This window comes from Manis pentadactyla, chromosome 15, assembly GCF_030020395.1.
Source record: "Manis pentadactyla isolate mManPen7 chromosome 15, mManPen7.hap1, whole genome shotgun sequence".
NCBI lineage: Eukaryota > Metazoa > Chordata > Mammalia > Pholidota > Manidae > Manis > Manis pentadactyla.
In genome coordinates this window covers 46,710,565-46,737,233 of record NC_080033.1, presented here as the reverse complement: position 1 = coordinate 46,737,233, position 26,669 = coordinate 46,710,565, and the positions used below count along the sequence as shown (strand labels likewise).

The window sequence follows — 26,669 nt, the reverse complement described above, 5'->3', positions numbered from 1 at the left end:
CACTCTGGAGGCCAGGGGCCCCTCCCCTGGGCCTCAGGGCCTTGAGTGCCCTCCTGAAAACAATCTTGGGGCATCTCTTGGTAAGAAAGGAGCACAGCCCCTGCCTGGAGCCAGGCCTTCCCTCTGTGTTGGGCAGGTGTGTGAGCAGGTGAGTCCCTCCTGGCTGCGCCTGGGCCGGCCCAGAGTGTGTGAAAGCAGAGCCCAGCCTTGGCCCGGCCAGTGGTCTGAGCATCTCACCTATCTTCTCTGTCTTGGGACAGGGCGAGGAAAAGACATCCCAGCCAGCGGTGACGAGGACACCAGCACCCGAAGTGCAGCTCGCCCGGCCCTGGCTCAGTGCCGAGCCCTCAGCGTGGACTGGGCTGGCCCCGGGAGCCCCCACAGGCTCTACCTGACCGTGCAGGTAAGCACTGGGGCCTGCAGAAACATGAGGGGATGAGTTGGGCTGGATGAACCTCAGTCCTCTGATCGCCAGCAGCTGGGTCCCCGACAGGCTCCTCCGGGGAAAGAGGCACCCAGAGAGCTCCAGGGACCTGCCGGAGCCTCTTTGCTAAGCTCCTCGCAGCATATCCGCCCTGAGCCTGCATGGATGGAGCAATTTGCTATATTAGGTTATCTTGGGGAAAATCTCTCAGGAGATGACAGAAGCATTTCAGCCACACCGTGGCTGAGGTGTTAAAGTGGGAAATGCGGGACCTTGGCTAAGAAGCCACCAGGAGGACAGCAAGTTTTAGGGTAGCTGTTTATTCCCACTTGGGCATGTAATTCCACAGGGCAATACCAGTCTTTCCTCATTTAAAGTTGGGAATCCAAAGCTAGACTGAGGGCTTTGCCAAAACTGGGGTTCTTTTCTCTTGCAGTTATCAGTAAGTGACTTTCTAAAGACAAACTTCATACATGTTTGGTTGTAGAAATAATATGTAATGATAGTAATAACAGCTATTTATTGAACACTGACTGTACCAGGCACTGTGCCATGTATTATATATCTCACATCAGTCCTCATAATCCTCATAACAATCTCAAGGTACAGCTACTGTTTGGTCTGAGTTTTATGAATGAAATAATGGAGGCTCAGAGAGGTTAAGTAACTTGCTACGGGGTCACACAGCATGTGGGGATCTGGACCACTAAACATGATGAGCTTTATAATGTATGGTGTAGAAAACTCACATAGGGCAGAGATGTTAAATCTAGAAACTGAGTGCCACCTGTAGTCCTGATTCTGAGAAATCCACTATTCAGAGTTTGGTGTCTATCTTTCCTAAATAACCACTTAATTATATTTATACAATTTTTATATTTATTATTACATACCATTCTGTAAACAGCTCTTTCCCTCAACAGTAAATCTTGTTGCTTTCTTCCTGTGTGTCAGTATGTAGAGAACGACTCCATTCTTTTAAACTGCTGCCTGATATTCTGCTGCAGGGTTTACCATGAATTAACCAATCCCCTGTATTATTTCTGATGGCCAGGAGCTCCTTAAATATCTGTGCATTCATGCAGCTGTAGCTTTGAGTAACTTCAGAGCAGCACAGGGTCTGCACTTTTTAAATGAGTGCATTTGTAAACAGATATTTATGAAGTGCCCACTCTGTGCCAGGAGCTGTGCTCAGTGTTGGCATGCAGCAAGGAACCAGACCTGACAGTCTGGCAGGGGCACCAGAGAGTAACCAAATGATCACAAATGCATGAATGCAAGGGGATGAAGGACCAGAGTTATCTGGGGGGTTGCCAAGCACCCCTCAAGAAGGTCTGTGCTTGGGAGGGCCCACCTTGAAGAACACATGCAAATGGAGGGCAGGACAGGGTGCTTTTGGGGCATATTCTCCCTTGTGCAGTCCAAGTCCTGGGACTAGGTGGCATGTGGCCCCAGCTCTGATCTGAACATGGGCCCAGTGCTTGACGTTGGCTTCAGGGACAGTCTTGGGCTTCAAAGTTTTTCTCAGACCTTCTTGTGTAATTCATCTGAAAACTGAACCAAGCAGGCCTCCTTTTATCTGTAAGATCTGAGAGAAAAGCAGGCCTGGTGCAGGAATAGTTAAAGAAACCAGAGAACCCATTTTTTCCCCTGACTTAACCCACTGGTAGTTAAATTGGAAAGTGGTCAGAAACCAGCTGCCTTGAGTTGGGCGGTGGCTCTGTTCTTGAGTTTTGATTATGGGGTGTTGGTTGTGGTTCATGTGCTGAGGCTCTCTAAGGAGCTCCCACCAGCAACCAGTTTCCATGCTCTTGTCCTTCTGGGCCCTGCGAAGCAATGTTATGTTTATAGGTGTTTTGAGGTCAGGAATGTCGAGCTGAAGTAGGGACCCAGGCACAGTGAGGTGACCCAGTAGGCTTTGTGACGCTCCCCACAAGCCTCTCAAGCAGTTAAAACCTGAGACGCTCCCTTCGGAGGCGCTGCAGAAATTCCCAACCCCCCGGGGGCCTGTCTGCCCTTTCGGTGGCTTGGCCAACAGGCCAGAAATAGTGTAACCTTTGCTCTGGTCGGCAAATGGAAACTTCCAGCTGCCACCATTGCCGCCGCCACTGACAAGCCTGCTCGTGATGGTGTGGCAGTTGGTCAAAGGGTGGGGACAAAATTAAGGCGGGGGAATGTTCCTGAATAAGAGCGATTATGCTCACCACCTTCCCTTCTCAAGTGGAATGTGGGGTTGAGAGAGAGGGAGCCAGACATTAGGAATGAACAAGCCTGCTGATGTTGTTTTTCTCTTCTTTTCATTCTCTTTGTTGGCTTTCTGATTATAAAAGTAAAAAAGAAAAAAAGTGAAGACTACAGGAATAATATTTAACACTAATGGTTACCTGATACGGAGCTCTTACTGTGTGCCAGACACTTAAAGTACCTAAGATACGGGTTGCTCTCCACACCAGCAACCTGATGCAGGTGGTTAATTAGTGTTTTCTATTTTAAGAATGGGGAAAGTGAAGCTTCAGGGAAGGTAAGTAACTTGCCCACCGTCACACAGCTCACATGAGGCAGGACCAGGCCTCACATGTAGGCCTTTCCAACTCTAAACTCAGAGCATTTTTTAAAACATATCATTAGCCTTTTGTTTCAAATATGACTGGCACAAAGACACACAAAAATGTGTTGCTAATCTCTCTTCCCAAATAATTTCTGTCAATGTGAAAAAACAGAACAGAACACTGTGGATCCTTATAAGGCTAAAAATGCAAATGCCAAAAAGTTCAAAATGAGATGTTTCCCACATTCTTCCCACATTCCCTGCATTAAGTTTCTTTATGTTCCCCAAAAAGTTTGAATGATGAGTAGATCTCCTCTTAACTGCTGTTCCACCACCCAACACCCAAACATCTATTTTCCCAGATGTTTTTTCGAGACCTGTTTTATTTCTGTTACTCTGAAGTGGGATTGCACTTTACATGTAGTTCTGCTGCTTGCCTTGGATGTCTTTCTGTGTGAGCTGCAGGTCATTTTCTCTGGATGAAACACTTTCTGCCCCCTGCCGTCCCTCTTCCCACCTGCTCTCCAGTCTGCTCTGCCTTGGCCTCCTTTGCCTGTTCTTCCTTGCCCAGGAGAGATGGGGTCCTCCTGTCCCCGGGTAGCCGTGGTGGGGGTGGGGTGGGCCATGGCCTTCCCCTGTGTGTGTGGACCTGTGCTCCCCGTCCTTGGCAGTCCCAGGCTGGTGCCGTCTGGAGGCAGGGGCAGCTGCCACCCCCAGAGGAGTTGCCTGAGATTGTCACGTGCCTGGTGGGGCTGTGGTCCTGACGGGGGCAGGCCTCTGCACTGGGGACTCAGGCACCACAGAGCCCATAGGGATGGCCAAGTAAGCTTCGCCTGAGGACTCCTTATGCTGGAGAATCTTTTTCACTGGTGCAGAAGACTGGCTGCCAGTAGGAGTCAGGAGAACCCACTTCCACCATCTTGCTGTGCGATCTGGGCATATTGTTCCCAGACTCCAGGCCTTACTGTCCCCACCCACCCACATAGCGAGAGATGGATGCGCCGGCCCGGGGTCCTCGCCAGCTCCAGGAGCTCCCCCATCCTCAGGCTCGGAGGCTTCCCTCCCCATTGCAGCCTCCTTCACGTGAGGATTCTGGTTGTGTCTTGGCAGCAGGCCCTGCTGGACAAGGGGTGCAAGAGCAAGAGTCAGGGGACAAAAGAAGAGAAGCTCCTGAAGAGGCAGGCACTGGCCCCCAGGCGGGACCGGGAGGCCCAGGAAGCTGGTGGCACCATGAATATAGAGAAAACAGGTAAAGGAGGTCTGCCCGCTGACCTGGAACAGTTCTAGCTAAAGCCGGTGCTGGAAGGGAGGCTCCTGTGGCATCTGAGCTGTCCCCACATGCTGTCCTCCACACCTGGAGGTGGCCCAGCCAAGCCCTGGCTGTCTTGACATGGAACTCAGAGACCCAGCCTGTCCATCCCTACTCCAGGGGCACCCTCCTCCCAGTGCCATTGGGGCCCCACCCAGTGATAAGAGGCGTTGGCCAGCTTGGGTTGGGGTTGAATTTCCCTGCTTCTTGTCTTTCCCCAGCACCTGTCAAAAGCAGGGCAACGGCGGTAGCTTCTAAGTTGCCACCGCCTGCAGAGAAGTCTGACCCTCCACTCTTGTACCTGCGGGTCCTCTGGGGACCCAAAGGCCCTAGGATGGGGCTTCACTCTGTTGCCTCCAGGTTGGGAAAGAGATGCTGGTGACTCCACTTTTTTCTGGCAAGGCTGAATGGTTCTGGAATATTCTATGGGGTTCCCCAGAAGGAAGCCTGAGTGCAGCAGTAATCAGGAGTCCAAGGGGAAGGCCAAGAGCATGTGGAGAAAAGGAATGGGTCTTTCTTTTGTTTTCCCCCTCTGTCTCCAGAGGTTGAGCGCATGTCTGACCTTGGGCGGTGGAAGGAGCCACTCTGCCCTGAGGTTGTACAGAGCCGTGTTTGCCACATTTGCCGCCTGGGCCTGGATGGTCTGTGTTTCGGGGCAGGTGCTGGGGTCTGCGGAGGGTTGGGCAGGCAGGCCTTGGGATGGCGGCATCGTTCAACCAATCAGGTGAGCTCTCTGAACTTGCCGAAATTAGAGAGGCCAATTCCAGTCAAGACTGAGAACTAATGCTTGTCGGGGGGGCCAGAGCCGGGCCTCAATGCCCCTGAGGCTGCCTGCCCATGAGGGGGCCCAGTGGGGTGTCTGAGGCCCAGTCTGGAAAGCTTGCACTGACAAGTGACCTGCTAAGAGGCGTGCAGCCTGCTGGGTGCCAGGGCCCATTCAGTCCCCCACCCCTTCAGTCTCACCTTCCCTCCCTTCTCCTCTGACCTACTTTAGCTGCTTCTCCTCTGACCTTCTTTAGTGTCTTTTCTCACCCAGCAGGTGCTCCCCAGGCCCCCTTTCAGCTCCCCAGTTACATGGGCACTGTGCTGAGGTCGGGATGCACCCCACTGGGCCTGGGCTCTGAGGGTGGCTTGGAGCCCCCGTGCTGTGAGCAGTGTCCTGGACGGGAAGAGCATCCCTTGTTTCGCTCCAGCCCTGTGGTCTGCTGGAGCATGCCCACTCGCTCCTGAGCGTCCCTCCTGGGTTCCAGGCTCCCTTCCCAAGGCAGCTTCTTTGGACAAGCACTGTTGTCCGCACTTCACAAAGGAAGATCCTGAGGGGGTCCCTCCTACACATCTCCTGTGTGGCAGGACCAGCTCTTGGGACGTGGACTCCAGTGCTTTCCCAGCCACCCTGTGGCCATCTCCAAATTGCTGAGGGCTGTGCTGGTCACATGCTGCTCATGGCAGCCTCGTGTGCAGGCCCAGAAGCATCCATCCAACCTCACTCTCTCTAGAACAGACAGCAGAAGCTTGGCCAACCGTGTGTGACATGTGCACTGTGTCATGTGCAGGCCATCACAGCCAGGGCTGCTAGCCAACCAGTGACAGTCCCCGCCCCAGCTCTCCGGAGGGTATTGGGTCGTAGCTATTCCAAGGGGGTGGAGGAAGAGAAAAGCGAGCCTGTGTGCGCTTTACCTGCTCTCTCTGGAATGGGAGCCGGGCTTCTCACAGCGTGCCCCTCCTGGGGACAGTGCTGAGAGCCCAGCCAGCCTGCAAGCTGCGTTTGGCTGCTCTGCAGTCTCAGTGAGCGCACCTGCTGCCTCCCCTTGGGTGGAAGCCGCGAGTGGCGTGTGTGACTTCAGGGGCAGTTGGCTTTGTCCACAAAGCTGGGGAGTCCCCCAGTCTTGCCTACACAGGGCTGTGGCTCCCAGGGACCTAGCGTGGGGGGCCCAGAGGCCCTGGTGCTCCAAGGTAGAGAAGAGGCTCGTGGCCAGCAGATGCCGCACTTCATGCTTCACTCTTAAACACTTCTTTCTGCCTCTCAGGGCTTTGGACGGGACCCAGTTTGACCCCTGCCTGAGGGGACAGGTGAATCCCCTGCCCTTTCACCCTCTCCTCTGTCCATCCTCCCCCAGCTCCTTGCCAGCTCCCCATCTGCTGAGACTGTTGCCATTCTTGGTGTCCTTGAAGCAAGCTGTGACAAGCATCCCAGACGCTATTAGCAAGTCACAGGCCTTGATTCTGTGTCTTTGTCACCTCTCTCCTGCTCCTGGTGACAGGACAGTGAAAGGCTGTGGGAAGAGGAGGACTAGGCTGAGGTCCTGCCCATCCTGGTATTTCATACTTCCTCGTGTTTGTGTGGTCACTGTGCTCAATCCCACCAGTTAGGAGTCTGTCCCGGCGCGGGCCTGGCTGTGTTGGTGCTCACATGCTGTGTCTGTCTCCATGTCCTGAGCCGTCTGTCCCTTGCACACGCACCCCCTCCCTTTGATCACTCTCCACTCCCAGGGAGGGCAGAGGGCAGGCTGGGAAGCCTCTGCCTCTCTTCTGTACTCTGGAGATGGTATGGGGTTTAAAGAAATCACATTCCCCCAGGAATAGCGTTTTCCAGGCAGAGAACCTCAGATTCCTCAGCTGTCTTTCTGAGACATTCCTGAAGGCATGTCTTTCTCAGCTGTTTCCTTGCAGGCTGGCCATGGAGAGGGTATTGCCATCAGACCTAGAACACATGCTTGGAGCGAAGTATAGAGTGAAAGTTGCTTTCCTAAGTCCTGATCCAGGCAGTTCTGTTCCCCGAAGCTTGCCTGCTAAAGTGGCTTCCTCTGAGGCAGGCCCTGGAGGCTCCTGGCTAACCCAGGCTGCTGCTGCCCCCAGCCCTTGCCCAGCTCCCGTGTCCCCTCTGCTTGCATTCCCTCTGCATCTCCTGTGGTCCACTTGGCCATGAAGGCCCTCCTCTTCTTGGCCAGAGTGGCTCCTCTGCTGCCCTGCTGATCGGCCACTACTTTGCTCATAGGTGGGCGGCTCTTTGGCAGCGGGAGGTGCTCGAGCCTGTCGGGGCCGCCAGGTGCGGCCCCCGTGGTGCATAGGATGGTGGAGGCCATGTCCCAACTGCAGGAGGAGAAAGCCCGGCTACAGGAGGAGCTGGCGGCCCTACGGGAGAGGCTGGCCCTCCAAGACAGTGACCAGCCAATCACATCCACCCAGCTGCAGAACCAGGTACCTGGGGAGGATGGGCTGGGCTGAGGTCACTGTCCAGAGTGAAGCAGGTAGGAGGACTTCACCTGTGGCACCTGGAACCCACAAGGCCACCAGCATGACAGACAGGTGGGGTCTCTTCTCCTGGCTCAGAAATGCATGAGAGGGCAAGGTGGTAAGAATCAGAGGCCTGGTCTCGCATCCTGGTTATCCTTATGTCCTTATGTCCCATTCCTCATGGCTACCAGGGGCCAGGACCTCGCTCTCCAGAAATGATGGGCTGTGTGTGTACGTTTGAGTGGAGCAGGAAGGCACAGGGCTCTTTCCTGCACTGAGTCTTCCCCCTCTCCCTTGGTGCCCTGGACTGGACAGTTCAAGTGGACAGAACTACTGCACACATCACCCTACAGAAAACTGGAGAGGAGAGGCTGATGCCAGGGCACTGGGACAAGGGTGCTTTCAAACTTCCGGAAGCCAGGGCGGGCTGAAGGTTTGTGTTGGTGAGCGGTCTCTCTCCTTCATTGGCTGGCCAGGAGGACTTTTGGACACTGAGCCACATGCCCTGAGGGGCTGACCACTGGCCCTCCTCTGCTGCTCCCGTCTTCTTTGCCAGCTCCTGTGGGCCCTGAGGCCCCTTTCCTGGGGTCTGGCTCACTGCATCTTTGTTAGTGTCTGTCTCATGCCTGCCTCTGACTTCCCCCCACTTGCCTAAGGTCCCGTCTTCCATATCATCCCCGCATTGGCTCCTGCCCTGAGTTCAGGGCTCAGGGCACCCTGTTGAAAGCCTGCCTTCGGGTAGGGCCAAGCTCTTTCTCTGTGATTACCCAGCACATAGACCTTCTGCCTGAAGGAACATCACTGAGTGCTCCGCCTTGTTCTCAGTTCCAGGGGCAGCAGATTATTTTTATGCACATGTTAAATGCAGCACTTTTCTCAGTTTATGAGTGTGTCCTCCTCTTAAGAACTGTCTGTCTTGAGCCCAGACCCTTGCTGAGTTGTGTAGGCAGACTTGGGGCATGGCCAGTGCCCTGTGGCTCCCTCTTATACACCAGCCCCACTGTTTGCTGGTCTGGACTGGTCTGCCCCACCAACAGGGGCTCCTGAAGGCAGGGTGTGACACACCGGCTTCATATCACCATTGCCTCCTATGGGGCCCACCTTCTTTCCTCCTTCCTATGTTTGCTGTGGTGCCTGGTATGTAATGGGAACCAAGCTGACCCCTAGGGATGCCCAGGTGGCTGGGTGCACCCTGGCCTGTGGAGGCTGCAGTCTAGGGCATGACAGATATTTGTTAGATGCTCCCATGTAAAGTTGGAAGAGTAAGAAGGGCTCTGTAGGTGGGCGTGGACTCAGGGCCCGAGGGCTGATACCGGGGCCTTTGGCAGGGAGATCAGGACCTGTCAGGGACAGCCTCCCCAAGAGAGTGGCGTGGGGTTGCGGTCTGGCACAGAGCAGAGGAAGCACCTTTTGAAATGCGGGAATGGTCAATGCAAAGGGTCTGAGACAGGAGGAGCAGCATGAGCATAAGGGCAGCACCAAGGCCTGGCGCCAGGTATGGCCCTGTGTGCCCAGACCAGGGCCCACCCCACAGGCTGGCCCACGGCAAGAGCTTATCAGCAGCCCCTCCTTCCCTGACCTTCCCCAGTTTAGACTATCCAGGCACTTCACTTTTGAAATAAGTTTTTTTTTAAAAAAGAGCTTTACTGATATGTAATTCACATACCATAAAATTCACCCCTTCAAGGTGTATAGTTTAATCGTCTTAAGTATATCAGGATCGAGACGCCCCATCACCACCACCTAATCTCAGAACACTTTCGTCAGTCTAAAACGGTCTCTCCTCTCCCCTTCCCCACAGCCCCCGGCAACCACCGATCTGCTTCCTGTTTATATGGATTTGCCTTTTCTGAGCATTTCATATAAATGAAATCATAACTATGTGGCCTTGTGTGACTTGGAACAGAATTTTTTTAAAACATTTTTTCCTTTAATTAGCAAAATCTACCTACTTTTTAGAGGGGAAGTTGAAGGCGACAATTTCAAGACTTCAGAATGGTTCCTGGTCTTTGCTCACCTTTTATCCTTAAACTTTCTGACTGCCGGCTCTTCCCTGAAAATTTCTTGGGAGGAGCCCCTGAAAGCTCCAGGTCCCTGAGCTACTCTGCGGAGGGTCCGACTCTATGACCCTGCGGCCAAGCACATGGGCCTGCAGCCAGGTCCAGATCCTGACTGTGGTATCACTCATCAGCTGTGTGACCTTGGGCTAGTTAATTACCACTCCGTTCCCTCATCTGTAAAATGGACGTGATCCAGTACCTGATGAGATGATTGTTACTGATGTTACTGTCCGCCGCCACCACCACTGTTACTGGGAAGAGTTTTGGATTTGGGATCACGTGGGCAGGATTCCAGTCTTGGCTGTGCCATTTGCTAGCTGTGCAGCTATAGGAAGTCACTTCTTTGAGCCTTCATGTGCCAGTCTCTAAACTGGGGCTTTTAAATGTTGCTTCATGGTTACTGGGCAGATCAATTGTGAGAGTGGACAGAAAAGTGGATGGTAAACTGTAAAGTGCAGTGCCTAGTGAGGTGACTCTTCTGTGTGCTCTGCAGCCTCACCATGGCTTAATACAGATTGGCCTTCCTGATCTTCTAAATGTTGCTTCTCTAAGAAAAGCCCATCGTGGGGTACACACCACCTTGTTCTCATGGCGCCTTAGTCCCAACCTTGTCCCAATTCACCTTCTGAATGTGACTGCTTTCCCATGCGGCACTTCCTGAAAGGCAGTGTGGCCTAGTGTTAAGACTGAGGGCCCTGCGGGTGACACTCAGACCGTAGATCCAACTGCTGGGAACCTGGGCTTGTAGGGGCTGCAGAAGTCCTTTCCGGCCTCCCCATTAATAAGTGTCAGATGGCGATGTTTGTGTTTCCCAGGAGCTCACTGTCCTTGGGGGAGCTCTCAGGCCAAAGGACATCAGTCCTTGGAACCCTGCTGACCCAGGTTACAGAGGCCACTGCTCTTGGTCTGCTGACTGAGGGAGGTTGTGGCTAGTCCAGATGACCCTCCCCGGTATTGGGAGTCCTGGGGGCCTGGTGCTCCCCTCTCCGTTTGGATGTCCATGGAGCAGTGGCCTCCATGCTCCCAATGCTCTTGTCAGTGTTACACATGCCCAGACTGCATGCACCCCTACTGCCCGTGCACCTCAAGACAGAACCTTAAAAAACTGTGCTCAGAGGCCACAGACTGGCAGATTAGATCTGGCTCTCAAATAAGTCCTGTTTAGCCTGTTTTTTTCCATTTTTTTTAACCATTTAAAAAATTATGTTAGAATACACATAACATAAAATTTACCATCTTAACCATTCTTAAGGGTACAGTTTAGTGGTATTAAGTACATTCACACACACTGTCGTGTAACCCTCATCACATTCCATCCCTAGAAATCTTCATCTTGCAAACTGACACTCTGCCCCCATTAAACACTAACCCCCATTTCCCCCTCCCCCAACCCCTGGCAACCACCATTCTGCTCTGTCTTTATGAGTTTAGCTATTCTAAGTTATTTCATATAAATGGAATCACAGTGTTTGTCTTTTTGTGGCTGGCTTATTTCACTGAGCATAATGCCCTCCCGGTTCATCCATCTTGCCGCAAATGGCAGGATTTTCTTCTTTTTTAAGGTGGAATAATATTCCATCATATGATTATACCGTACGATGTATGACGGACCCATTCATCCATCAGTGGGCACTTCGGTTGCTTCCACTTTTTGGCTGTTGCATATAATGCTGCTATGAACATGGGTGTACAAATATCTCTTTGAGACTGTCCTTCCAATTCCTTTGGGTGTATATCCATAAGAATTGCTGGACCATATGGTAATTCTATTTTAAATCTTTTGAAGAATCTAGGACACTGTTTTCCATAGCAGGTACACCATTTTACTCACCATCAGCATACAAAGGTTCCAGTTTCTCTACATCCTTGCTAATACTTGTTATTTTCTGATTTTGTTTTTAAATAATGGCCATCCTAATGGGTATGAAGTGATGTCTGATTGTGGTTTTGATTTGCATGTCCCTAATGCTTAGTGATATTGAGCATCTTTTCATTTGGTTATTGGCTACTTGTATATTTTCTTCAGAGAAATGTGTATTCAAGCCCTTTGCCCATATTTATTTGGGTTTTGTTGTTGAGTTATAAGAGTTATTTCTACACTTTGAATATTAACCCCTTGTCACATATATGATTTGCAGACAGTTTCTCCCATTCCATGGGTTGCCTGTCACCCTGTTGATAGTGTCTTTTGATGCACAGAAGTTTTTATGTTGATGAAGACCAACCTATCTGTTTTTTGTTGTCTCGGCTTTTGGTGTCACATCTAGGAAATCATTGCCAAGTCCAGTGTCGGGAAACTTTTCCCGTAAGTTTTCTTCCAAGAGTTTTATAGTTTTAACTTTTACATTTACATAGGTCTCTGATCTATTTTGAATTAATTTTTTATTGTTGCTTATAATGTAAGTTAAAGGTCTTCAACTTCATTCTTTGGCTTGTGGATATCCATTTCCCAGCACCATTTGTTGAAAAGACTGTCCTTTCCTCAATGAATGGTCTTGGCACCCTTGTCGAAAATGAACTGGGCTCTATAGTCTATTCCATTGGTCTTTATGCCTGCACCACTCTTTTCATTACTATGACACTTCCAACTTTGTTCTTCTTTTTCAGGATTATTTTGGGTATTTCGGGTCCTTCAAGATTTCAAATGAATTTTTGGATGGATATTTCTGTTTCTGCAAAAAATGTCATTGAGATCTTGATAGGGACAGCACTGAATCTGTCGATCTCTTTGGGTAATATTGACATCTTAACAATATTAATAAGTCTCCAGTCCATGAATGCAAGATGTCGTCCCATTTTTCAGTGTCTTTTTAAATTTCAACTAGCAATGTTTTATAGTTTTCAATGTACAAGTCTTTTGCCTCCTTGGTTAAATTTATTCCTAAGTATTTTTCTTTCTGATGCTATTGTAAATAGAATTGTTCTCTTAATTTCCTTTTTGGGTTGTTCATTGTTAGTATATAGAAACACCACTGAGATTTATGTGTTGATTTTGTATCCTGCAACTTTGCTGAATTTATTTATTAGTTCTAATTGACCTGCTTCGTTCATGATCAAATGTGTTACCAACATTTAAGTCTTAGTTAAGTTCACATAGGAATCTGGATTTCCTCTTTATATTCCAATAAAATACTGGAAGATATGGCATCTCTGGGCAGACATTCCCACGTGGCACCCCCTGCCTAGGGCCTGGTAGCATCTCCTGCCTTTGGTGGAAGTGAGCTTTGCTCAGTGTGCCCCTGCCTCCACCCTCCTCCTCTCCATGCCCTGCCTGACAGCCTCAATCACAAACCTGGCTTCACCTGGTCCCTCCTGCATTCAGCATTCTTTCTATATATATTTACCAAGCACCTATTATGTGCCAGGCACTTTTCTAGGCCTCAGAGAACAGCACCTACACAACAGGCAAATATCCCTGCATCCACGGGCTTTCATTCTAATAATAGAACTTAATTATGGGATGGGCCCTATCCCAGTTACTTTCCATATGTTATCTCATTTCATCTCAATCGTCAAGACATCCTCCATGACACAGCCTCTTATACAGATGAGAACACTGAGAGGCATGGTGAAGTTGACACTTGCCTAAGGTTATCCAAGGTTATCTGGCAGGTAAGGTGACATCTGTATTAGAAACCTGGGAAGTCCATCCTGAGAGTCCATGTTCTCAATGGTCCCTCTGTAGTGGAAGGACTCAAATGTGAAAACTTGGCAATGGAGGCAGGGCCTGGTGGACCAGACAGGCCTGGTTAGTCGTTGTGTAGCCAGGAGGCGGGGGTCCTGGGATGGGGAGTGTGTTGGAAACAGGCTGTCCCTCTCGCCTCTGGGCCATGTTTCCTGGAGATTCCTTTGGGATCCCAGGCCCTCTTGCCTTCCCAGTTCAACAACACCTTAGTCTCACCATGGGGAGAGCCTTCTTTTCCTCAGAAGACAGCTGATGATGGTGGGCCAGACTTGATGGGAGGTAGGGAAGTAATCAGCAGGTTGCTTTTGTTGATAAGAGGAGACAGCTGAGAAAACAGACTGACATAGGGCAGCCCCACCTTCTGCTGAGGCTCCTTCTTCTGAGACATATAAATGTGGGTTTGTGTCAGGTCTGCAGACAGGCCCCAGCTCTCTGCTCCCGCCGAGGCCCCTCTGCACCAGGTTTGTGACTCAGTTTCTCTGGCTGATGAGGAGCCTGGGTCTGCTCCCTTGCTCAGTCCTGAAACTGCCATGGTGCTGTCAGGACATCACTGTGCCAGGGGACCCACCATTCACAGCAGCCGGGCAGAAGCCTGTTCCTCCTTTGGCCTGGCTCTTCTTACTCAGGAGTGTGCCTGCCCCCCCTCTGCTGTTACTTTATATTGCTGAGTGCCTACTGTGTGCTGGTCACCTGCAGCAGGGCGGGGGCTTGTGAGAAGCATGCGGAGCGAGGAGGCCTTTGCACACATACACGCAAGCACTCTTTGCTGACTCAGAGCTGGGGTGGGAGCACGAAGTGGGCGCCCACAGGACTCCACTCCGGAAGGCCCTGTTCTCTGGTCTCACATCCTTACCTCCTCACTGCCCACTTTCACTGCTGTGAGCCCGTCCTCCACGCCTGGTTCTCTGGGTGCCTCCACCTGTCTCAGTCTCCTTGCCCATGTTTCCCCTGAATCTGAGAGGCTCTCCGGCTCTCCCGTGAAGTCCGGGAGAAAACTGGTGCCTTCCCCCACACCCTCCCCAGGCAGACCCCTCTGGGTAGAGGGCAAGGGTCCCACTCCTGGGCAGCACACATTCTTACCTCCCAGCCCCAAATGCAGCTGGCCTGCCGGGGCACAGTCACTGTGCGCCATGGAGTGGTTTGCACCTGGCTGACCACCCTGCCGTGTTGGTGGGCTGTGTCCTGCTGCTGCCAGGGACAAGCTAGGAGATGACTGAGAGATCATGACAAAAGGGGTCTTTTCTAGCCTCTTTGTCAACTTCCCAGTTCCATGCCCTCCAGCCTGCCCCATTTTGCTGCCACCTTCTCTTGGGGTGCCCCTCAGATTCCAGAGTCCAGGAGCACCCAGAATTCCAATTGTAATGTAAGAAGGGAACAGGAGCCTGGGATGCAGGAAGATGGCAGGCAGGCAGCAGGCAGCAGGCAGCAGGCAGCAGGCAGGCATCTTGACCCCCAAGTAAACACTGGAAAGCCCTACTTTCACTGCATCTGCATCTGAGTGCCAGTGGTGCTGGGAACAGGCGAGGCCAGAGGAAGCAGCCTGTCCAGGACTCTGGCTCAGTGCAAGTGGGTCCTCCTGGAATGATTCCTGAGGGAGGGAACGGGGACCCCAACCTTTCCAAAGGAGGTAGACCCACCTACTTAAGGGCACTTAAATATTGAGACTTAAATATTCCTGAAAAGTATAAAGAATTTGTCAAGTTCTACAGTCCAAAGACCTCTGCTTCTCTGTGTTGCACACAATTTTGTGTTCAGATTTTTCTTTTGCTTAATATAAAGAGGAGCCTCTCCCCATGTCATTTAAAACAGCGGAGAAACATAACAGTAACAGCCACACAACACTCTGTGTGTGCACATGCCATGGTCACCTCATCGTCCCCAAATGCTGGGTGTTCAGCTTATTTCCAATGTCATGACTAAGGGAAGAAGGGCTGCCTATACAACCTGCTCTCACTGCCCTCCAGGGCTGATGGACCTGAACCCTCCTCATGCCAGGCTCTTCGCAGAAGTTGGGGATGTGGTTTGCACCCGGCTGACCCCTCTTGGTCCCTGGCCCACTTCCTCCCCCAGCCCGCTCAGAGGAGCAGAGGCCAGCCTGTCGCGCTTCAGCCACCTTCTCCAGTCCTAGGAGACAGTGAGCTCTGAGCCCCTGCTGACCACAACTCCTGGTGGCATCTCAGCCATATAAAGTGGGGGGCTTTTATACACACACCCAGAAAAATCCCAATGTCTGGCCCCTTCGACTCTTGAAAGGTCAGAAGTCCGCAGAGAGCAGATTGTGGCTGCCCCCTTCAGGGGGCCCATGGGCATCCAGGCCTGCACTGTCCCTCACCTGCCTTACCCGGCTGGCTGCTGTGGACAGTGGACTGTGTCACTTGTGTAATCCTAAGAATTCCATGCTTAGTGGCCTGCTTGTGTGAACTGCACCTCCTCAGCCTCTGCAGAGTGAGTCTGACTCTCACTTTGCCTTTTCCAAGGTGAGGGGTGGTCACCACAGAATGTTCTGCAAGAAAAACCCCAAACATGCTCTGATGAGTTCTGGCATCAAAGTCTTTGTCTGCATTTGGGTTATTTCCCGAGGAGAGGCTCCTGGACGTGGGCTGGTGTGGAGGCAAGGTCTGGGCCCTGTGGGGAGGGCGGCCAGCTAGAGGACAGCTCCAGAGAAGGGTTGTCGCCCTGGGACCTGCACTCCTGGCGCTGGCGTCATGGTGGCTCCCCACCCCCGGCTCCGGCTGAGCCAGGTCACCTTGGCCTCCCTGTGGGTGTGCACTCCTTCTCTTCCTAACAGCCTCCGCCTGCCACTGCTCTCCAGGAAGGCAGGCCAGGAGCTGGGATGCATGCAGGTCCCAGACCTGTCCCCATAGGCAGACTCGCTCACAGTGGGAATTCTGGGAACTGGCAAGGACAGACCCAGGTTTCATAGTGTCTGGAGTTTATACAATTTGGGAGCCCTTTTAAGAAAAAAGAATATGAAATTACAAATACCAAAGTAGGCACAGGCCTTGGCAGGGGCCTGTGCCAAGCAGGGTCAGCCTCCTGAGCCTCCAGGTGAGCTGCCCCTGGCGTGGGCTCAGGGTGGGGCAGGGGTCACCTCTGCTGCGCTCGCTCCCCGGCCTTTCCTGAAAGCCAGGCTGGCTGGGCCCTGTGGCAGGAGAGGGTGCCACAGGCTCTCAGGACCGGGCCCCGTGTCTCTCACCTGGAGCCCAGGTGTGGCCTGATGCTTGAACACAGGGAGGGCTGGAGCCAAGGGGTCAGGCGACAGGCCTGGGTGTTGGCGGGAGGTGAGGAACAGGCTCTCGGTGACCCCGGCTTTGTGCTGACAGGTGGAAAACCTGAAGGAGAAGCTCATTAGCCAGGCCCAGGAAGCAAGCCGTCTTCGATCAGAGCTGGTGAGGCTCAACAGTGCCACCCTAAGGGGGGGTGGACGGGGCTGCTTCAGACAAGGGGTGTGAGCCCATCTCTCCCGAGCCCTCACACCAGCTCAAGTGGGGGCTGCTTCCTGGCCTGGCAGACCACAGTCTGCAGAGAAGCCCGCAAATACTTAACACCACTCACTAGGCCTTCGGAGGTCGTGTGACCCCTAAGGGGAGGGAGGTTCCTTCTCTTTTGCTGACATAGAGTAGAAGTGTGAACTCTGTGTATAAATATGACTTTCTTGTTACTTTCACACTGAGGAAAATAGAATGAAAGGGGTGGGGGTGGTCCAGGAGCACTTCCCGCTTCACCTTCCTCTGGGCTTTCGCTCTGTCTTTAACGGTGTCTCTTTTGAGCTCCTTTTCCCATCTCTCCCTCACTCGCCTATCTTATTCTTTTTTCCTCTTTCTCCCACCTCCTCTCTCTATCCTGCCCTTGCTCTCTCTCACTCCCCCCCTCCTTCCTGCCCCCCACCCTGATCTGCCCTCGCCACATGCCCCCCCTGGGCCCTGGCTCTCTGCAGGGGGGCACCGACTTGGAGAAGCACTGGGACCTGCTGATGGTGGAGAATGAGCGGCTGAGGCAGGAGATGCGGCGCTGCGAGGCTGAGCTGCAGGAGCTGCGCACCAAGCCAGCTGCCCCCTGTGTGGGCTGTGAGCACAGCCAGGTGAGCGGCTGGCCATGGCCACCGTGCTGTTGGAGGGCGCAGGGCCTAACAGTGACCCCTGCCCGCTGTCTGTCTGCTTCACACTTGCCCCTGCCCCCTCCCAACCTCTGTCTGCAGGAGAGCACCCAGCTCCGGGACAAGCTGTCACAGCTGCAGCTGGAGGTGGTGGAGAACAAAGGCATGTTGTCAGAGCTGAACCTGGAGGTGCAACAGAAGACCAACCGGCTGGCCGAGGTGGAGCTGCGCCTCAAGGACTGCCTGGCCGAGAAGGCGCAGGAGGAGGAGCGGCTCAGCCGGCGCCTGCGGGACAGCCACGAGACCATCGCCAGCCTGCGGGCCCAGTCGCCGCCCGTGAAGGTGAGCTCGGGCTCAGCGACTGTGTGCAGTGCCCGTGTGAACCTGGACTGTGCCTCACCTCTCTCGGCCCCTGGCGCCCAGGGCAAGGCCGGACCAATGGCGGGCTGGTCCTGGTGAATAAGTGGGTGTGAGTGGTTGAAGGACTCATCCAGGGCTGCACTGTCTTGTCCCTGCCCCTTCTTGCTGTCCAGGGCCGGGCATATAGGAGGCATCCACCCAATGCATGGGTGCAATACAGCGCTTGATTCTGCCCTCATCTTTGCCCTTCCTGTATTTCTGTGCTCAGGCCAGGGCCACAGCCTGGCTCATGGTGGGCTTATTAAGATGAGAAGCTTCTGGGAGGGCCCTGCAGAATTCTGGAAAGCCAGGACCTCCTGCTCCCCTAGTTTTTTTTGAGGGGAGCTCTTGATGGGATGTCCCTGAGGGTCCCCTGCTCAGGCCAGCCACGTCTCAGGTCCCCAGGGGTGAGGTCAAGTCTCTCACGCACCACCATGCACCCATTGCTCTCTCGCCTTGCAGTATGTCATCAAGACCGTGGAGGTGGAGTCGTCTAAGACCAAGCAGGCCCTCAGTGAGTCCCAGGCCCGGAACCAGCACCTGCAGGAGCAGGTGGCCATGCAGAGGCAGGTGCTGAAGGAGATGGAGCAGCAGCTGCAGAGCTCGCACCAGCTGACCGCGAGGCTCAGGGCACAGGTGCTCAGGGTGCACGGGGTGCAAGGGGCTGTTGGGGGAGACCTGCACACCAAGCCAGAAAGCCAGAGGCAGGCCTTCCGTACAGTGCAGTGGTGAGCCCTCGGGGCTCCTACAGACCCGGGTCCCTGTCCCTCCCCTCCCCACTGGCCATGTGACCAAGAGCAAGTTGTGTCTAAGTCTGTTTCCTAGTCTGTAAAATGATGTGAGCACAGAGCACACCTCACAGCAGTGCGCAGGGGCACAATCACAGAGGCTTCTCGCGCAGAGCCCAGTACACACACTCTTGGAAGGGTGCTCTAGTCAGTGTGGTAACAAAAGCCCTTCCCTGCTCTCCCAGGCCTGTGGCTTATGCACCTGTTATGTGCTGGGACCCAGGTTGATGCTGGGGCTAAAGCAGGAAATAGCTGCATGGCTCTCACAGCCCTGTTGGAGAGAGAGGGCCATCCTACCCCTCTCCTGAGTGTGTGTGTGTTCACTCATGTGTGTGCATGGGGTGAGGGCTTCTTTCTGGCATCCACCACACTCCTTCCTGAGCCCCTCATCTTATGCTCCTGGCCCTGGCCACCAGATCGCCATGTACGAGGCAGAGCTGGAACGGGCACACGGGCAGATGCTGGAGGAGATGCAGTCCCTGGAGGAGGACAAGAACCGGGCCATCGAGGAGGCCTTTGCCAGAGCCCAGGTGGAGATGAAGGCTGTGCATGAGAACCTGGCAGGTGAGCAGGCTGGCCGGGCCCCGGCGTGCCCCCTGACCTCAGACCCCCACCCTGTCTGCCTTACACCCAGTGTGTCCCCACAGGCGTCCGGACCAACCTGCTGACGCTGCAGCCAGCGCTGCGGACCCTCACCAACGACTACAACGGGCTCAAGCGGCAGGTGCGCGGCTTCCCCCTGTTGCTGCAGGAGGCCCTCCGGGGCGTCAAGGCCGAGGTGAGTGCAGCCCGTGCTGGGCGGGGTTGGGAGAGGCTCTGGGTCCCCGGGTAGAGGCAGCATCCTCCAGCGCTCTCCTCAAAAGTGCAGACAAAGCCCCCCAGACAGGAGCTCCCCTCCGCCAACACACACTGCCTCCCTCAGATCCTGGGTGAAAAGCAGACTCATCAAAGGCATGTATTTGGGTATTTGTCACTTTATGACTCTTTAAACCAAACACGTTACATCTCAGGTAAGATATATATACCTTATACCTGGAACATGCTAATGTCTGTTAGGTTTGATTTTTTTCAAGCTGTACTTGTCAGTATGAGAATAGCCAACGTCTCTTAAGTACCTCCTACATGCTCATGCTGAACCTTTTATAGCCATGGGCTCCTTGGATCTGTACAACATTTCTGCAGGGTAGAAAGAATGATATGTTTTGATCATAGAAATGAGTTCTTCTACTTAAAAAAATTATGTCAGTAATACATGGACATGGTAGAAAGTTCAAACCTGGCAGAAGGGCGTCAGATGAAAAGGAAAGGCCTCTCTCTGCCACCCACCACGCTCCCAAAGGCGGCTTGTCTGCCTGCACTCTCCGCCAGGGCACTTTGAGGGGGATGAAGCCTGTGAACGTGGAGGTATATGTATAGGCACTTTCCTTTTACCAGCAAAGGGTGACGCATGCCTGTGTGGTCCCATCTTGCTGCTTTCTGCTCTGAATGTGACTTGAAGGTCTTTTCCTACCAGGTCCTACAGACCCACGAGTTAGGCGATGTCATCACCATTTTACAGATGTGAAAACTGAGGCTCAAAGGCATTGAGCTGGTAGCCTCAGGTCCCCCCACCTACACAGGGGTAGAGCTGGACCTTGGGTCCCTCTGAATCATGTTGGAGTCCAGGGCTAGTGCTGTGGAGCAAGGGTGGAGTCCTGGCTTTTTTATTTTTTGCCAGGCAACTTTTGAGTTACTCTCTGGGGCTGTTTCTTCCTCTGTGAAATGGGCCTGGGAGCAATACCTACCCGGAGGGGTTTTGGGAAAATCTGATGTGTGACAGTGATGGAAGTAGTCAGGCTGGGGTGTTGGGGAGGCACTGAGCAGCTGTCGGGGGGCAAGTGCTCAGGTAAGCAAGGCCTGTGGGGCCGGGCCCTGACAGCATGTTCCTCACCAGATCGGCCAGGCCATCGACGAGGTGAACAGCAACAACCAGGAGCTGCTGCGCAAGTACCGCCGGGAGCTGCAGCTGCGCAAGAAGTGCCACAACGAGCTCGTGCGGCTGAAAGGTGGGCGGGGGGAGCCTGGCCTAGGGGGTCCCTGCTCGGGCTTGGCAGAGATCCTGCCCTTCCCCCCAGCACCACTTCTTGGAGCCATGCACTGTCAGTAGGGGGCTACTGTTATCCCCTCTTTGTAGATAAGGACATGGAGGCCCCAGAAGTCAGGGACTTGCTCAAAACTGCACGGCTGCTAAATGGCCTACTTTGGATCTGTCTAGCTCTTAAGCTTGTGGCCCAGTGGCCCTGGCAGGCTACCCTCAGAGCCCAGGTGGCTGCAGGGTGGGGGACTAAATCACTGGGTGGTAGCTGGGCCCCTGGTTCTAACCTAGGCCTGGTCAAGCTTGAGACTACCTGTTCACTGCACAGAGGTCTAGGGAGCGCCTGCTCTGCGCCAGGCGCTGCTCCAGACACTGACATGCATACACTGAGAAATGGCTGTGGGCCCTACAGATGCTGTCCCTGCCCTCACTATGCTTACTGCAGCTGGGAGAGCACACAGTGATCACTGGACACCCAGAGACCCCCAATACTGCCATTACCAGGGCTGCAGAGGAATCCCTTGGTGTCTGACAGTCAGGAGGGTTGGGGGTAGGGGGCTTCCTGGAGGAGGTGAAGCTAGAGCTGAGACATGGACTGTGGGTTGGAGTGGACCATTTACTAGCCACTAGGATGAAGGTGGGGCCATGCTGGCTGTAGTGGGTTTTTTTTCTTTGCTCCAGGAGCACTGGGATTCCATCAAAGGGCCTGAAGCAAAGGGATGGTGCAATCAGAGCTGCACCCCCAAACACCCCTGGCTGTACCCATTCAGTGTGCCGCCAGTCTCCACCTGCTGTCTGGTCCTGTTTGCTCATCTGATTCCTAAGTCCTGTCCTGGCCTTCCTGGTGCTCTTTCAGAATGATAGAACAAGTCCCTTGGCTTACTGGGACCTACGCCTCTCATTGCACAGATGAGGAAACTGAAGTCCAGAGATATAAAGAGTGTCTTTTTTTGTATCCAACCCGGACTGGGTGCAGAGCCTGAGCCCCACAATTGACCTTTCTTCCCTGTCTCCAATGTGACGCTCTTACCCTCAACTGGGTTTACTCAGGAAGAGTGTACTAGCTGGATTCATACTATAGTGTGAATGACTGATAACAGCTTTGTAGGCCACCTTGTGCTGGGGACCCTCACTTAAAAGGCAGGGGGCTCCTGAGCCACTAGCCTGCTCAGGCACCAATGCACACTAGTGTGGACACAGTCTGGTCTTGACCCAGCGTGTACCCTTCCCCCCCACAATCCAGGGAATATCCGGGTGATCGCTCGGGTCCGGCCAGTCACCAGAGAGGACAGAGAAGGACCTGAGGCGACTAATGCTGTGACCTTCGATCCCGATGATGATTCAGTCATTCACCTGCTACATAAAGGAAAGCCTGTGTCCTTTGAGCTGGACAAGGTCTTCTCCCCGAGGGCCTCACAGCAGGACGTGAGTATGGCAGTCTGGGGAAAGGAAGAGAGAGCAGGGGACAGGTGGAGACAGAGACTCACGAGGGGGAGATGGCAGGGTGCGTGGACAGAAAGGGAAGGCTCCAGAGGGTAAGGAGGAGAGAAGAGGATGGGAGGCCAAGAGTGAGGGCCTCAGATGCCTCTGGTGGGAAAGATAAATCTATACACAGCCTATGATACCCATGTGGCCCCTCCCACCCCAGAGCCCCTTCCACACACAACCGCTGTGGTCCCTGACAGCCCTGCCCACCCTGGACCACTGAGGCAGGCTCCCCCAGCCAGGAGCACCTCCTGGGTCCATCCCCTGGGGCTTCTAGGATTCCCCCTGCTGCCCAACCCCCACGCCCTCACCCGCTCCATCCCCTGCCCACAGCCTGTGAGAGCTGCTTATTCTCAGCATCCACTGTGTTCTGGAATTGACAAACTGGTTAATGGGGGCAGGCTAGCAAGATGGGAAGGTTGAAGGGATGGGGTTGGGCCATCTTGCCAGCCCCCTCTTGCCTGCACCTCCTGTCCCCATGCCTGGCTTTACCTTTGTCCTCATCCTGTCTGCTAGCAGGCAGACCAGCCGTGAGGGGTGCCAGGCATGCCCTGGCCTCTGCCTTCATTTTGCTGAACACTCCTTTAGAGTGAGAGAAGCTGGGGGCTTGGGGGCTCTAGAGCACCAGGACTGGGCAGCTCCTTCCTCAAGTGTTGGTAGCAGTGAGTGCTGCCCTATCTTTGCTTCAGTCTTGGCAGCCAGATTACCCGCTGATATCTAAGTGACTTATTGGTCATGAGTTCCTCCACTGGGAGCAGGTTCTCTGCAGTAAGGTGTGCTGTGTTATTGCTGAAGGGGAGAGCGCTCAGGGGGAGGTGGATGGATTTGGAGCTGGTGGTGGGCCCTGGTCGCAGTGGCTCCGACAGCCCTGCTTCTTCATCCCATGTCCCCTCCCAAGGTGTTCCAGGAAGTGCAGGCCCTGATCACCTCCTGCATCGATGGTTTCAATGTCTGCATCTTCGCCTATGGCCAGACGGGCGCCGGCAAGACCTACACGATGGAGGTGGGTACCTGCTTCAGAGAGTGAGGACTACCCCTTGCTGCTGCTGCTGTCCTGGGGTGTTTAAGGTACAGGAGTAGAGCCCACAGGTATCCTTGTTAGCCCAGAGGCACCGGGCCTGAAGAAAAGGTGACCTTGCTCAAGTGTACCTGTGATGGTCCCAGTGTATATCGGGGAGCAGCAGGCATGCTGACGACAGCAGAGGGATCTCCACCTGAAGTCCCAGGGTAGACCACTGCGATGTCTTTCAGGACCGGCTTTCATTTTACCCCCACACATTTATTGGGCTCCTGGGGAACCAGAGCGAATGATGGTGGATCTTGGTGGGTGGGTCTTGGCTCCTGGGGGCTGAGCAGGGCTTCATCTCCCTGCCTGTGGCCATGCCTTCTCCATGGGGAGGGGTGGCATTGAGAGAGGGAAGAGTCTCCACTGCATATCAAATAGAAAGCTGGGCCCTTGGGGGTGTCTTTGGTTGTTAATTAGCATTTCCCTGCTCCTGACAGGGTGCCGTGGGGTTCTGTGGGTATGGAGAGAGGGCAGGCAACTCTGTGTCCAGACAGGCTGGGAGGGCTGGACAGCCCCTGATGGTCCCCTTCCCAGTCTGGACCTGCTGTTTCCTCAGTTCTGGAATTGACAAACTGGTTAGTGGGGGCAGGCCAGCAAGATGGGAAGGTTGAAGGGATGGGGATGGGCTCCCAGCTCTGTCCTGAGGTGCCTAAGAGTTGGGGTGAACCTCAGGAGCATCTCTCCTCCAACAATACCTGCTAAGGCCTGCGTGCGTCAGGCTGTGACCACAGAATGCCTGCTTCCGGGGGCCACCCCACCAGGGGGAGACAGCAGTGCCCACAGTGTCCAGTCAGGGGCCAGGGAGAATTAAGCCAGGCATGAGGAGCCAGCGGTGAGGGAGGGAGCGGGCGTTCAGGGGGAAAGGAAGCTGCCCTCTTCACCACCTCCCTGAGGAGGCGACAGTGGAACAGACACCTGAAGATGACAGGGCTGCTACGGGATGTGGGGCAGAGCACTCTAGGCAGAGGAAACAGCAGGGCCGAGGCCGCGAGGCCAGAGGATGCTAGGGTACGAGGCCCGGCCAGGAGGCCCAAGAGGCACAAGTGGAAGGGGGGATGGTGCCATCCTAGAGTAGGTGATGGCCCAGGTGAGGACTCCAGATTTCCTTCTAGAAAGGCCAGCTAACCCATCCTGCCCCAAGACACTTGCCAGCTCTGCCTGTGCCTCCCTTCCACCACCCACAGAACCTAGCTCAGGACCTCCATGCCATTGAGCCCCCTCTAGGCAGTGCAGGGAAATCATACATTCCTGGTGCCCCCACCCAGGTAGCCCACCAGACCAGGTATGCATCTGGTGCTCAGCTGCCCCTGTGTGCTGGCCCATACCAGGCACTCTGCTTTGAGTCATAGCTCAGTCCTGGCAGGGCAGTGCCACTCTAAAAGTGGGGAAACTGAGGCCCAAGGGGCTCAAATTGCTTGCAGCTGGTAGAAGGTGTCTTGGGGACAAACTAGCATCCACGTGGACGCTTTGGGCAGGAAAGCTGGCCTATGAAGGGGAGCCGGAGGGGATGGGGCCGGATACCAGGTGAGCATCGGCTTGGTCCACCCCTTGTTGCGGAGAGGCTCGGCTCACTGGGGCCTTGCTTCCTCCCCCAGGGGACCCCTGAGAACCCAGGCATCAACCAGCGGGCCCTGCAGCTGCTCTTCTCCGAGGTGCAGGAGAAGGCGTCTGACTGGAAGTACACCATCACAGTCAGTGCGGCCGAGATCTACAATGAGGTCCTCAGGTGGGAGCCTGGCCCGGGGCACAGGCCTCCTGGGCGGCTGGGCCTCAGGGCTTGGTGGAGCCGTGTGTGATGGGAGGTGGGCTCTCCCTAAAGGAGGAAGTCAGGGGCCGTAGCTACCCCCACATCAGTGGGTGAGGGCAGCAGCCTCTCTCTGAGGCCCCCGGGACTCCCAGGCCCCAGTGCCCCTTTTCCCCTTGAGATAGCCTCGCCCTACCTACAGGCCACACCAGGTGGTGACAGATGAGGGGCAGGAGTAGTGCCGCCACAGCTCGTCTGGGGAGCACTTAGTCTCTGCTCCTCAGTGGACCGAGGGGAGGGGAGGAGCTGGAGGAGAGAGGGGCCTGGTGATGGTCAAGGAAGGCTTCCTGCAGGTGTGATGGGTTGGGGGGCACACTTCAGCGGGGGGACCGTGTGCAATGCAAGTAGAGGTGGAAGTAGGGAGAGGGAGTGACTGTCCCGCCTGCCCCTACAGGGACCTGCTGGGGCAGGAGCCCCAAGAGAAGCTGGAGATCCGGCTGTGCCCAGATGGCAGTGGGCAGTTGTATGTGCCCGGACTGACTGAGTTCCAGGTGCAGGGCGTGGACGACATCAACAAGGTGGGGGCTGGGGGCTGGGGGCAGGGGGCAGGGAAATGCTGGCTCTGGGGGAAAGGGGACAGCTCTGCCAGGTCCCCGTGCCTCTTCAGCCTGTTTCCTCTTCCATAAAATGCAGAGGGTGACACCCCCCCACAGGGGTTCTGAGGACCCCACTCCAAACACAGTGCCTCTCCCTTCCCTGCACCCCACCAGGTGTTTGAGTTCAGCCACACCAACCGCACGACAGAGTTCACCAACCTGAACGAGCACAGCTCCCGCTCACACGCCCTGCTCATTGTGACAGTGCGCGGCGTGGACTGCAGCACAGGCCTCCGCACTGCGGGTGAGTGAGGGCGACAGGCAGCCTGGCCCAGGGACCCTAGCACTCAGCCCCAAGGGGCGGCCCTGACCTGCCAGCACCCACCCCTGCAGGTAAGCTGAACCTCGTGGACTTGGCTGGCTCAGAGCGAGTGGGCAAGTCGGGGGCTGAGGGCAGCCGCCTGCGGGAGGCACAGCACATCAACAAGTCCCTGTCAGCGCTGGGAGACGTCATTGCTGCCCTGCGATCCCGTCAGGGCCACGTGCCCTTCCGCAACTCCAAGCTCACCTACCTACTGCAGGACTCACTCAGTGGGGACAGCAAGACCCTCATGGTGGTGCAGGTGAGGGCTGCAGTGGGCCAGGCAGGGGACCCTTGGTGTGTAGGGGCTTGGTCAGCACCAAGACCGGGGACCCCTGCCACTGTGGCCCAGATACCCCAGGCTGGTCAGGGAAGGGACCTTTGTCCTGAGCAGCTCCAGTCTGGCCCTGCAGCAGACCTGGCCGCGGCCACCCTGTGTGCCCCCCAGGTGCCTCCATTTGCCACCTCAGGTGCCCTCTGGCTGCACCTCCCTCCCTGTCTGCTCCAGGAAAACTAGAGCCCATTGGCTGTGAGGTCCCCTGGTGAGCATGTGACTCCTTCAGTGCCGTAGGGGAGGCCGGCTGGCTTGGGTGGGGAGTGAGCGCTCATGTCCCCCAGGTGTCCCCCGTGGAGAAGAACACCAGTGAGACGCTCTACTCCCTCAAGTTTGCTGAGAGGGTCCGCTCTGTGGAGCTGGGCCCCGGGTCCCGCAGGGCAGAGCTCGGGTCCTGGTCTAGCCAGGAGCATCTGGAGGTATGGGGACTGCCACAGGCCTGTCTGGGGCCAGCGCTGGGTTAGAC

The 26,669-nt window shown here is 54.8% G+C and overlaps 1 protein-coding gene across 10 annotated transcripts in view; it reads left to right on the top strand.

Annotated features, from left to right (window-relative positions):
* Positions 1 to 26,669, top strand: part of KIFC3 (kinesin family member C3) — a 57,244-nt gene that overhangs the window by 28,616 nt on the left and 1,959 nt on the right. For 5 of the 10 annotated variants that reach the window (XM_057493063.1, XM_057493064.1, XM_036897645.2 and 2 more), the window contains 17 exons: positions 261 to 403; positions 4,083 to 4,221; positions 7,277 to 7,479; positions 16,584 to 16,649; positions 17,198 to 17,341; positions 17,459 to 17,698; positions 18,218 to 18,391; positions 18,960 to 19,107; positions 19,191 to 19,321; positions 20,477 to 20,588; positions 21,861 to 22,042; positions 23,001 to 23,105; positions 24,764 to 24,894; positions 25,367 to 25,490; positions 25,683 to 25,812; positions 25,902 to 26,131; positions 26,488 to 26,622. In XM_057493063.1, the coding sequence (XP_057349046.1) occupies positions 261 to 403; positions 4,083 to 4,221; positions 7,277 to 7,479; positions 16,584 to 16,649; positions 17,198 to 17,341; positions 17,459 to 17,698; positions 18,218 to 18,391; positions 18,960 to 19,107; positions 19,191 to 19,321; positions 20,477 to 20,588; positions 21,861 to 22,042; positions 23,001 to 23,105; positions 24,764 to 24,894; positions 25,367 to 25,490; positions 25,683 to 25,812; positions 25,902 to 26,131; positions 26,488 to 26,622 (2,537 nt within the window). Of the gene's footprint in view, positions 1 to 260; positions 404 to 4,082; positions 4,222 to 6,308; positions 6,352 to 7,276; positions 7,480 to 16,583; positions 16,650 to 17,197; positions 17,342 to 17,458; positions 17,699 to 18,217; positions 18,392 to 18,959; positions 19,108 to 19,190; positions 19,322 to 20,476; positions 20,589 to 21,860; positions 22,043 to 23,000; positions 23,106 to 24,763; positions 24,895 to 25,366; positions 25,491 to 25,682; positions 25,813 to 25,901; positions 26,132 to 26,487; positions 26,623 to 26,669 lie in introns of those variants that run through there. The other 5 variants (XM_057493062.1, XM_036897647.2, XM_036897649.2 and 2 more) reach the window with 5 other exon arrangements.